Source organism: Scyliorhinus torazame, chromosome 2 (genome assembly GCF_047496885.1).
Source record: "Scyliorhinus torazame isolate Kashiwa2021f chromosome 2, sScyTor2.1, whole genome shotgun sequence".
Taxonomy (NCBI): Eukaryota; Metazoa; Chordata; class Chondrichthyes; order Carcharhiniformes; family Scyliorhinidae; genus Scyliorhinus; species Scyliorhinus torazame.
In genome coordinates this window covers 316,955,239-316,966,271 of record NC_092708.1, presented here as the reverse complement: position 1 = coordinate 316,966,271, position 11,033 = coordinate 316,955,239, and the positions used below count along the sequence as shown (strand labels likewise).

The 11,033-nt window shown below is 50.6% G+C and overlaps 1 protein-coding gene across 1 annotated transcript in view; it reads left to right on the top strand.

Annotated features, from left to right (window-relative positions):
• The first annotated feature begins 10,390 nt into the window (after positions 1 to 10,390).
• Positions 10,391 to 11,033, top strand: part of LOC140399759 (mitochondrial import receptor subunit TOM20 homolog) — a 37,181-nt gene continuing 36,538 nt past the window's right edge. The window contains exon 1 of the mRNA XM_072489258.1: positions 10,391 to 10,570. Coding sequence (XP_072345359.1) covers positions 10,444 to 10,570 — 127 coding nt within the window. The 5' untranslated portion in view covers positions 10,391 to 10,443. The remainder of the gene's footprint in view (positions 10,571 to 11,033) is intronic.

Below are 11,033 nucleotides of genomic sequence, written 5' to 3'. Positions count from 1 at the left end.
TGAACGTATTGCTGCTACAATTCACCACTGTATTGTATTATGTTGATGCCCTTGTGGGCTCCGCCTGTGGCTCCGCCCCCTCAGGGGTGGTATATAGATCTGCAGCCTGTAGGCGGCACTCAGTACACTGCAGTCGCAGGCAGGCACAGATCTAGCTTATTAAAACCACTGTTCACTTCTACTAATCGTCTCGTGTGAATTGATGGTCGCATCACCTATGTGACCCCCCACCTCCACAAACCATTCTACTCAACCAAAACTACACATGTGACAGCTTAAATGTGGAGTGCTGTTTGGAAAGAGGAATTTAAATGTGTTAATAAGACGTTAGGAATCCTGGGAAGACAGCTTGTGCTTTATATTGGATCAGGAGTCAGTTACATGTGGCATGGTCATTCAGAAGTGTAAAGAAAAACATGCTAGATATGTATATTTCCAGTTGGGAACCTATTGTATTACCACCAATGCCCAAGAAATGTGGTATGGGAGTCATGCTCAATTAAAAGATCCACCCTTTGTTTTAAATCAGCCCAGATCACCCAAACTGGATTCTCCAATTTGAAGACTAAGTGCTGATGCTGGGGTGGGAACAGTGGTGTTTTACGCCAGAAAAAACGGCGCAAAAGCTGCACCGATTCTCCGTCTGGTGGGGAGCAAGCAGCCGCGCAGCATAAAGCCCCTGGCTTTACCTGCGGATACAGCCAGAGAATTGCCGAATCTGTGGCCGTGCATGCGTCAGGCGGCGAACTGCAGCGGCCGTGCCATGCAACAAGGTGTGGACCCGGCCTGCCAAAAACTGCCCCCTGTAGCCAGGCTTGCCACCCCCGGACCATCCCCACCAATGCCCCCAGCCCCCACCAAAGCCCCACCATGCCTGTCAAACTGCAACCCCTCACTGTGGCGGCGCTGGACTCAGTTGCAGCTGCCACGCTGAGTTCACGGAAAAAAAAGGATAAGTGTTCCACGCCGTCGGGAACTCGGCCCATTGGGAGCGGGCCTCAGCTGACGTCCTGAGGCCGTCCCGACCGTGTGCGGTGCCATTTATGAGGTGACAGAGCATTGCAAAAGCGACGGCGCCCCCTCCTGATTATGACGCAAACGGGGATTCTCCGGCCGATCACTGAATGCGATTTTGGTTTCGCCGACTGGAGAATTCCACCCAGGGAGTCATGTCTTGTTCCCTCTACTGATCCATACCATCAATGAGCAAAGGATAAACTTTTCAATGTTAGAGGAAGCTCTCAAAGTGGTTTCACAGTTTGGATGTCCTATACCCCTCACTTATTGGCCGGTATTTTATGCTCTCGCCTGTGATGGGGTTGGAGGCTGGGAGGCTATCTCATCAGGTGGGATGGCGGCAGGTGAGGATCCGAATTACTTCTGTGGTGGAAGACCCATGGATAACAGTCCTGCCTGGCTGACAATTCAGGCCCTTAAGTGTCTTCTCCCACCGCCAATGGAATTAACCTAGCATTCTTTCCATTTGTTTTTTTTAATAAACATTTTATTGAAGTATTTTTGGTTTGACAGCTATGACAAAATAAACAATAGACATAAGTCTATAAACATAGTGCAAAAAGCCTGCTCCCTCCCTTACAGGTCCCACCTTTATTAACCCCCTACTCTAAACTAAACTACCCCCCTCCTTCTGCTGACGTTTAATTTTCTGCAAAGAAGTCGACGAACGGTTGCCACCTCCGGGCGAACCCCAACAGTGACCCTCTCAAGGCGAACATAATTTTTTCCAAACAGAGAAAGCTAGCCATGTCAGACAGCCAGGTCTCCGACTTCGGGGGCTTTGAGTCCCTCCAAGCTAATAATATGTCTCCGGGCTACCAGGGAGGCAAAGGCCAGAACGTCTGCCTCTTTCTCCTCCTGGATCTTCCGACACCCCGAAAATCGCCACCTCTGGACTCGGTGCCAGCCTTGTTTTTAACACCGTGGACATGACGTCTGCAAACCCCTGCCAGAATCCCGAGCTTTGGGCATGTCCAAAACATATGGGCATGGTTCGCTGGCCCCCCCACACACCTTGCACACCGATCCTCTGCATCAAAGAACCTGCTCATCCGGGCCAATGTCATGTGAGCCTGGTGAACTACCTTAAACTGTATCAGGCTGAGCCTGGCATATGTTGTGGACGCGTTGACTCTAATCAACGCCTCCGCCCAGAGACCATCCTCTATCTCTCCTCGTAATTCCTCCTCCCACTTGTGCTTCAGCTCCTCAGTCTGCGTGTCCTCTGGCCCCATGAGCTCCTTATAGATATCGGAGACCTTCCCTTCTCTCACCCACACTCTGGAAACTACCCTGTCCTGAATCTCCCTTGGTGGTAGGAGCGGGAAGGTTGAGACCTGTCTATGTAGGAAGCCCCGCACCTGCAGGTACCTAAATTTGTTTCCCCTCGCCAATCCGAATTTCTCCTCCAGCTTCCTCAAACTAGGAAAGCTCCCTTCTATAAACATATCTCCCATCCTCTCAATTCCTGCCTTCTGCCATCTCCGAACCCCACCCCCCCCTCCCCGTCCATCCTTCCCGGGGCAAACCGGTGGTTATTGCAGATTGGAGAACTGACCGATGCTCCCATCGCTCCCACATGCTTCCTCCATTGCCCCCAGACTCTCAGGGCTGCCACCACCACGGGGCTGGGGGAGTACCATGCCGGTAGGAACGGCAGAGGCGGCGTTATCAACGCCCCCAAACTGGTGCCCTTACATGAGGCCGCCTCCATACGCTCCCATACCGACCCTCCCCCCACCACCCACTTCCTGATCATTTCTATATTCGATGCCTAATAATAGTTACTGAAGTTTGGCAGCGCCAGCCTGCTCTCTCCCCGGCTCCGCTCAATCATCCCCTTTTTTACTCGCGGGGTCTTGCCCACCCATACAAAACCCGTGATAACTTTGTTAACCCGTTTAAAAAAGGTCGGCGGAATAAAAATGGGGAGACACTGGAACACAAACAGGAATCTCGGAAAGATCGTCATCTTCACCGTCTGGACCCTCCCAGCTAGTGACAACGGGAGATCGTCCCACCTCCGACAATCGTCCTTCATTTGGTCCACCAGACGGGCCAGATTCCGTTTTGTGCAGCCGTTCCCATTCCCGCGCCACTTGGGTGCCTAGATACCTAAAACTTCCCCCTACCACTCTAAACGGCAGTTCACCCAGTCGTCTCTCCTGTCACCTTGCCTGGATCGCAAACATTTCACTTTTTCCCATATTTAGTTTGTACCCAGAAAACCGGCCAAATTCCCCCAGAATCCTCATGATTTCTTCCATGCCCTCCACTGGGTCCGATACATAGAGGAGCAGGTAATCTGTGAAAAGTGAGACTCTTATGTTCCACTCCCCTCCGGACCAACCCCTTCCAGCCCCATGAGGCTCTCAGCGCAATTGCCAACGGCTCTATAGCTAACGCGAACAACAGTGGGGAGCGGGGGCACCTCTGTCTCGTCCCCCGATGTAGCCAAAAATAGTCTGATGTTGTCCTATTCGTCCCTACGCTCGCCACAGGAGCCTGATACAGCAACCTGACCCAGTCAGTAAGGCCCCGCCCAAATCCAAACCATCCCAGTACCTCCACAAATATTCCCATTCTACTCGATCAAAAGCCTTCTCTGCGTCCATTGCGACCACTACCTCCACCTCCCTACCTTCTGGGGGCATCATGATCGTACTTAGCAATCTTCTTACATTGGACACCAACTGCCTTCCCTTAACGAACCCCGTCTGGTCCTCTCCAATCACATCCGGAACACAGTCTTCAACCCTAGAGGACAAAATTTTGGCCAACAGTCTGGCGTCTACATTCAATAGGGATATAGGCCTGTAGTACCCACACAGCTCCAGATCCTTATCCCGCTTCAGATTCAGCGAGATCGTGGCCTGTGACATCGTCGGGGGAAGCATCCCTCTCTCCCTTGCCTCATTGAATGTCCTCATCAACAGCGGCCCCAATATCCCAGCGAACTTTTTATAGAACTCCGCTGGGTACCCATTCGGCCCTGGGGCTTTACCCGACTGCATGGCCTTCAGACCCTCCACTATGTCTTCAATCCCGATTGGGGCCCCCAGCCCTTCTACCAGCTCCCCGTCCACCTTCGGGAAATGCAGCCCCCCTAAGAAGCGCCTCATCCCCTCTGGCCCCGGTGGCAGTTCCGACCCATACAGCCTACTATAAAACTCCTTAAATGCCTTATTCACCCCTGCTGAGTCTCCCACCAGGTTTCCATCTCCATTCTTTACTTTCCCTAAATCCCTGGCTGCCTCCCTCTTTCTAAGCTGCTGTGCAAGCATTCTGCTGGCCTTCCCTCCATGCTCATAAATCGCCTTTCTCAGCTGCTCCACCGCCCGCCCTGTGGTTAACAAGCTTAACTCCGCCTGTAGCCTCCGCCGTTCCCTTAAAAGCCCTGCCTCTGGGGTCTCTGCATACCTCCTGTCGACCTGCAGTATCTCCTTTACCAGTCGGTCCATCTCTGTCCTGTCTACCTTCTCCGTGGGCCTGTATCGAGATCAGCTCCCCTCGAACCACTGCCTTCAATGCCTCCCAGACCATCGCTGCCGAAATTTCCCCCGTGTCATTGACCTCCAGGTCATTTTGAATACATTTCCTCAACCGCTCGCACACTCCTCTTCCTCTAAAAGGCCCTGTCTAACCTCCAGTGCGGGTGCTGAATACTGTCTTTACTAACCTGTAGGTCAACCCAGTGCGGGGCATAGTCTGAGATTGTGATCGCCGAGTACCCCGTGTCCACCACCCCCCGTCAGTAGAGCCCTGCTCAGAATAAAGAAATCGATCCGGGAGTACACTTTATGCACGTGAGAGTAGAAGAACTCATTTACTCTTGGCTGCCCAAATCTCCATGGGTCCACCCCACCCCACCATCTGCTCCATTTTAGCTCCTTAGCCATTGCTGGCACCCTGCCCGTTTTTGAGCTTGACCGGTCTAAACCAGGGTCAATAACTGTATTGAAGTCCCCTCCCATGACCAGCTTATGTGAATCCAGGTCCTGTATCTTCCCCAACATCCTCTTTATAAACTCCACATCGTCCCAGTTTGATGCGTATACATTTACTAGTACCACCTGCACCTCCTCCAATTTCCCACTGACCATAATGTACGGCCTCCCCCATCCAAAACTATTCTTCCCGCCTCAAACACCACTCGCTTGTTGATCAGGATCGCGACCCCTCTGGTCTTTGAATCCAGTCCCGAGTGAAAAACCCTGCCCGACCCAACCTTTCCTTAACCTAATCTGGTCAGCTACTCTAAGGTGCGTCTCCTGCAGCTTTACCACGTCCGCCTTCAGTCCTCTCAAATGCGTGAACACGCATGCCCACTTGACCGGCCCATTGAGCCCTCATACGTTCCAGGTGATCAGTCTAGTTGGGGGGGCTTAGCGCCCCCCCCCCCCCTTCACCGATCAGCCATCCCCTCTCTTGAGCCAATCTCCAGCCCGTGCCCATGCCTCCACTGGCCCGCCCCCAGGCAGCCTCCGCCCCCGACCTCCTCACTGTCCCTCAACAAAAGTCCCTCCCTTGTCAGTAGAATATTTTCTCCCCTCCTCCCCCTAGTAACAGCACAAAATAAATCAACCCCTTTGAAAAACCTAACATCTGCTCACCTCCCACTACGCTTCTGTAAGCTAGCCCACCCAGCTAGCTTGGTGGCCATCGCCCCGGCGCCAGACAATCTCCCACCTATTGTTCCCCCCCCCCGGCTCATACATACATATTCAAATGAAAAACAATCCTAACAACTGTCCGACAGAGATTTAAAAAAACCTTGGTTGAACACACAAAAATAAGATCAAGCAAAAGATCCAGCATCTGAACAAACACACATCCACCCCCCAACAGTGCAAATGCAAACTTTACCTCACTCAGCTCTGCAGCTGGCCCCAGGTCCAAACAGCAGGCATAATAAATAACGTCTGAAAAAGCAGGAAACAAGAAACCTTTTTTGAAAAACATAAACACGACAGCAAAATTCAAAGTTCAGAGTTCTCAGTCCGAAACCAGTCCTTTCCTCAAGTCCAGCGCTTCCTCAGGTGACTCAAAATAGAAATGTTGCTCCTCGTGTGTGACCCAGAGGCGGGCCGGATACAACAGCCCGAAATTCACCGTTTTCTTGAAAAGGGTCGACCTGATCTGGTTAAACCCCGGTCTTCTCCTGGCCACCTCCGCACTCAGGTCTTGTTCGATCCGCAGGATACTGTTGTCCCATTTGCAGCTCCATGTCTGCTTGGCCCACTGTAAAACGCACCCCTTATCCAGATATCTGTGGAATCTCACCACCATTGCCCTCGGGGGGTCTCCCATTCGCGGCTTCCTCGCAAGCGCTCTGTGAGCCCTGTCCACCTCCAATGCCCCAGCATCTTCTCGAACATGGCTGCTATGTATGCCCCAGCGTCTGTGCCTTCGGATCCCTCTGGGAGCCCAACGATCCTCAAGCTCTGCCGACGGGACCTGCTCTCTAGGTCCTCCACTTTCTCAAGGAGTCTTTTCTGCTGGTCTCTTAGCATCCCCACCTCCAACTCCACCAGCTGTTTGATGTTCCTCCTGGTGAGCCAGCGCCTTCTCTACTTTCTGGATTGCCCGATCTTGGGCATCCAATCTAAGTTCCAGCTGTGAAATTGCCTCTTTAATCGGGTCCATTGGCGAACCCCTCCTGGATAACTTGCATCAACTGCTCTGTTGATCGCTGGGTCGACAAGCCAGAGGTCCGGTCCTCCGCCATGCTTCCTCCCGGTGCTACTTCAGCCCAAGCCTTCTCTGTCCTTCTGTTTCTGCCTTTGCGAGCACTTCTAGTCCTCCTCTCCATGCACCAATGTGGGAATTCAGTTCACAATTGCCTCTGTCATCAATTTTTCAAATCAAGTCCGGTAAAAAATCGGGGGAAAAGGTCCAAAAGTCCGACCCGAGCGGGAGCCACCAAATGTGCGACTTACTTCTTCGTAGCCGCCACCGGAAGTCCATTCTTTCCATTTGTGGACAACTAAAAAATGGAAACTCAATGTGTGTTAGCCGAACATGAATAGATCCCATTGACCTTCCATCGTTTTGTAATAGTCCCTCATCTAAACTAGACTGGGTGAATTTCAAAGTGTCACAGGACAACACAAGAAGTGTAATCAACACACCATCCCTTTATTTTAGAAGAAAGGACTTTGAACTTGAATAAGTCACATGGTGAACAAAGTATTTTGTTGTCTGCTTTTGAAATAGCAACAAGAAGATATTCTGCAGACAGAGTTCCATCAAACTAGCTGCAAGTCATCTTAGCAGCCAAGGCAATAGATCTGTTCCCAAGAGAACTAACCTCCTGGAAATCCAACTGTTAGAAGTTGCCAGCTTACTGAGAATTATCTGCTTTCCAAGACCTTCACTAAGGTAAAAAAGAAACTCATCTCAGAAACAACAGGCCTGCTCTGATATTCATAACTTATAATTGTATTCATTCACCTGAGGAAGGAGCAGCGCTCCGAAAGCTAGTGACATCGAAACAAACCTGTTGGACTTTAACCTGGTGTTGTAAGACTTCTTACTGTGCTCACCCCAGTCCAACGCCGGCATCTCCACATTATAATTGTATTGTTTGACCTTAATCTGTATCTATGTTTTTGTGTATGAGAGTTTGTGAGTTGAGTAAGATGGCACGTTTTAAATATAGAATCACAGACACAGAAAACAGGAGCAGGAGTAGGCCATTCAGCTCTTCAAATCTGCTCCACCATTCATTGTGATCATGACTGATCATCCAACTCAGTAACCTGTTCCCACCTATATCCTTTGATACCTTTAGTCCCAAGAGCTATTTCTCATTTCTTCCTGAAAACATACAAAGTTTAGGCCTCAACTGCTTTCTGTGGTAGCGAATTCCACAGGCTCAAAATTCACTGGGTGAAGAAATTTCTTCTCATCTCAGTTCTAAATGGTTTACCCCATGTCCTTAGACTGTGACCCCTTGCTCTGGACTCCCCCACCATCGGGAACATCCTTCCTGCATCTACCTTGTCATTGAATCATAGTGCAGGAGGCTATTTTACCCATTGAGTCTGCACTGACCCTCCAAAAGAGCACCATACATAGTCCCAATCCCCTGCCCTATGCCGATAACCCCATCTAGCCTTTGGACACTAAGGGGCAATTTATCATGGCCAATCCACCTAACCTGCATATCTTTGGACTGTGGGAGGAAACCAGAGCACCCGGAGGAAACCCATGCAGACACGGGGAGAACTTGCAAACTCCACACAGACTGTCAGCTGAGGTCGGAATCGAACCGGGTCCCTACCGCTATAAGGCAGCAGAGCTAACCACTGTGCCATGGGAGGTACAACATTTAAGACAGAGTTTAGGCGGAATGTCTTCTCTCAGAGCGTAATTAATCTTTGGAATTCTCTTTCCCAAAGAGCAGTGTAGGCTGGGTCATTGAATATATCCAGAGCTGAGCTAGACAGACAATTTGATCTACAAAGGAGTCCACGATTGTGGAGAGCAGGCAGGAAAGTAGAGTTAAGGTCACAATCAAACCAGCCTTCTGCTTTTTGGGCAGTCCCTCAGCGTTGAGGATGACTTGCTTCCACTCTGGGAGGTGAGTTCTGCGGTGGCTGAAAAGTCCGATACAGACTCTGCCACGGGTTTGGCAGGTGATGTTTGAGGATGTGGGTGGGTGGGAAGCTCTGGGTTCTGCTCTCTCCTTCCCTTATTTACACCTGGCCTCCGCGTGCTCCACACTGCGACACTCGAGGTGATTGGCACCTTCTTGGATGTTTTTTCTCTAGTTTCTGCGTTCTAAGGCAAGTGATTCCCATGTGTGGGTGGGGATGTTGCATTTATTTAGGGAGGCTTTCAGAGTGTCCTTGTAACGTTTCCTCTGCCCTCCTAGTGATCTCTTACCATTGCGAAGCTTGGAGTAGAGAATTTGTTTTGGGAGTCTTGTGTCAGGCATGCAGTCAATGTGGCCCGCCCATCACAGCTGGTCGAGCGTGACCAGTGCCTCAGTACTGTGGATATTGGCCTGGGAGAGGACGCTCTCCCAGGTACACCTATCTTGCCAATGGAATTGCAGGATTTTGCAAAGGTAGCATTGGTGATATCTCTCCAACGATTTTAGGTGTCTGCTGTTCATTATCCATGCCTTTGATGCATACAGGAGGGCGGGGGGCCACGGCTGCTCTGTAGTCCATGAGCTTGGTCCTGGGTTTGAGGTCTTGGTCTTTGAATACTCTCTTCCTACAGAGTATTCAAAGACCAAGACTGGTGTCCGAAGACTGCACTGGCAATAACAGCCATGATCTTACTAAATAACAGAGCAGACTCAAGGTGGTGAATGGCCAACTCATGATCCTATTTCTTATGATCAAGGACAGGTAATTAGGGGACACCAGATGTAATGGTGAAAGTGCAGGTGATGTTTTGGCTACCAGAAGATAGGTACAAATGAAACCAGGCAAGTGCAGTCCCACCCATATGGATGATGATGGAATGTTGTTGCAGGATTATGATGGGTTCAACCTGTGGAAGGCTGTAGAAAGGTTGAAAATGAATAGTTTGTCTTTGTCACAGTCATATAAGATGTAATTTGTGAAGTTGATAAAATGTGTTGGTACTGTGGTGGTCAGAAGTCTGTTTGGAGGGATTCAAACTTAGAGGTTGGGTTTGAGAGGTGACAACAACGGCTTAGGAAACCAAAGGTAGGTTAGCATTGATGCAGTACTACCGTGGAATTTGGTACTAAAGTGGAGCTGTTAGCCTGTCCTGTTGCCTTTGGGGATGACTAGAAACTGGAATGGGGAAGGTCCCAGGATTTCTCAGGAGAGCTCTATCCAGATGGCCTGAATGGCTTTCCTCCTTCCTGGTTGCCCTTTGAGGCAAAGATGCTCATGTTCATTGTCTGGGGTGTGCGCTAGGGTTCCGGTGGGCACATGGGCGGGTGGTAAGGCCGAACTTTGCCCGGAAGGCTCTGCTGCAAATAGTGCGGGATACTGCACACAATTGAGTTTTGGACGAGTTGGTGGCTCGGGACTTCTCGTTCCCAATTGTCCTGTGGGGGAACCTTGTCTCTCAGCCTGAAGCTCCGTATTCAAGTCCCACCCAAGACATGATGGCCAAGGAAGTGGCAAACCAAGGTTGCAAACCTTCCCAATACTCCTGTGGCTGGTGGTAAGAGTGAGGGTGATTCCTGGTCAAATGTCCGTCATATCACTCCAGTACCACGTTGACCTCCTCTTGGGACATGGCGCCTTGAGAGATGGAATCGTCCTGTGAACCCTCAGATTGTTCCAGTCAGAAAGATGGCGGCGCCCTGCACGAGTTCGCTGACCACCACACTTGTTGCCAGTATTTGGCGGCGGAAGCTGGGGAGGAGGGGGCAGGAATTCCAGTTCCGGGTCGGGTTGCGGGCTGGCACCTGGAGCTGGAAGCGGGCAGGGAATGCTGCTGGTCGGTAAGACAGGGGCCATCGTGGCCGGGGTCTTTGGAGCAGCTTTCATCGGATATTGTATATATTTTGACAGAAAGAGAAGAAGCGCCCCCGATTTCAGAGCAAAGTTGCGCGAAAGTAAGTGTTGCCCTCGGGCCTCGCTCACCGTCTCCCAATTACCAGCGACAAATGGATGTTTGTGTAACTGCAGGTGGTTGTGTCCTGTTGACCAACACCCAACAAACATTGCATTTAGGAATGGAGGCTGCTGAGACATGCTCAGTTACAGGAATAAATGTAATTTTATTTAGAGTAACAGACGCCCCCCCCACCTCGGGGACCCCGGCATCGTTCCCTCAGTTGATTTTCCTGCGTGGACGAACTTGCTAAATTGCAGGCGAGTGCAGCTGACCTAAAGAACGTGGGCCAGAACTGGAATAAAAGCATCCTGCGTTGCAGCACAATCTGCTTTTATAACGTGAGTTGCGGCTGGTTCTAAAACTATCTTTGTTTTAAGTGTTTCTTCACAGACGCTGCCTGACCTGCTGACTATTTCCGGCATGTTCTGTGTTTATTTCAGACTTCCAGCATCATGCGGTAG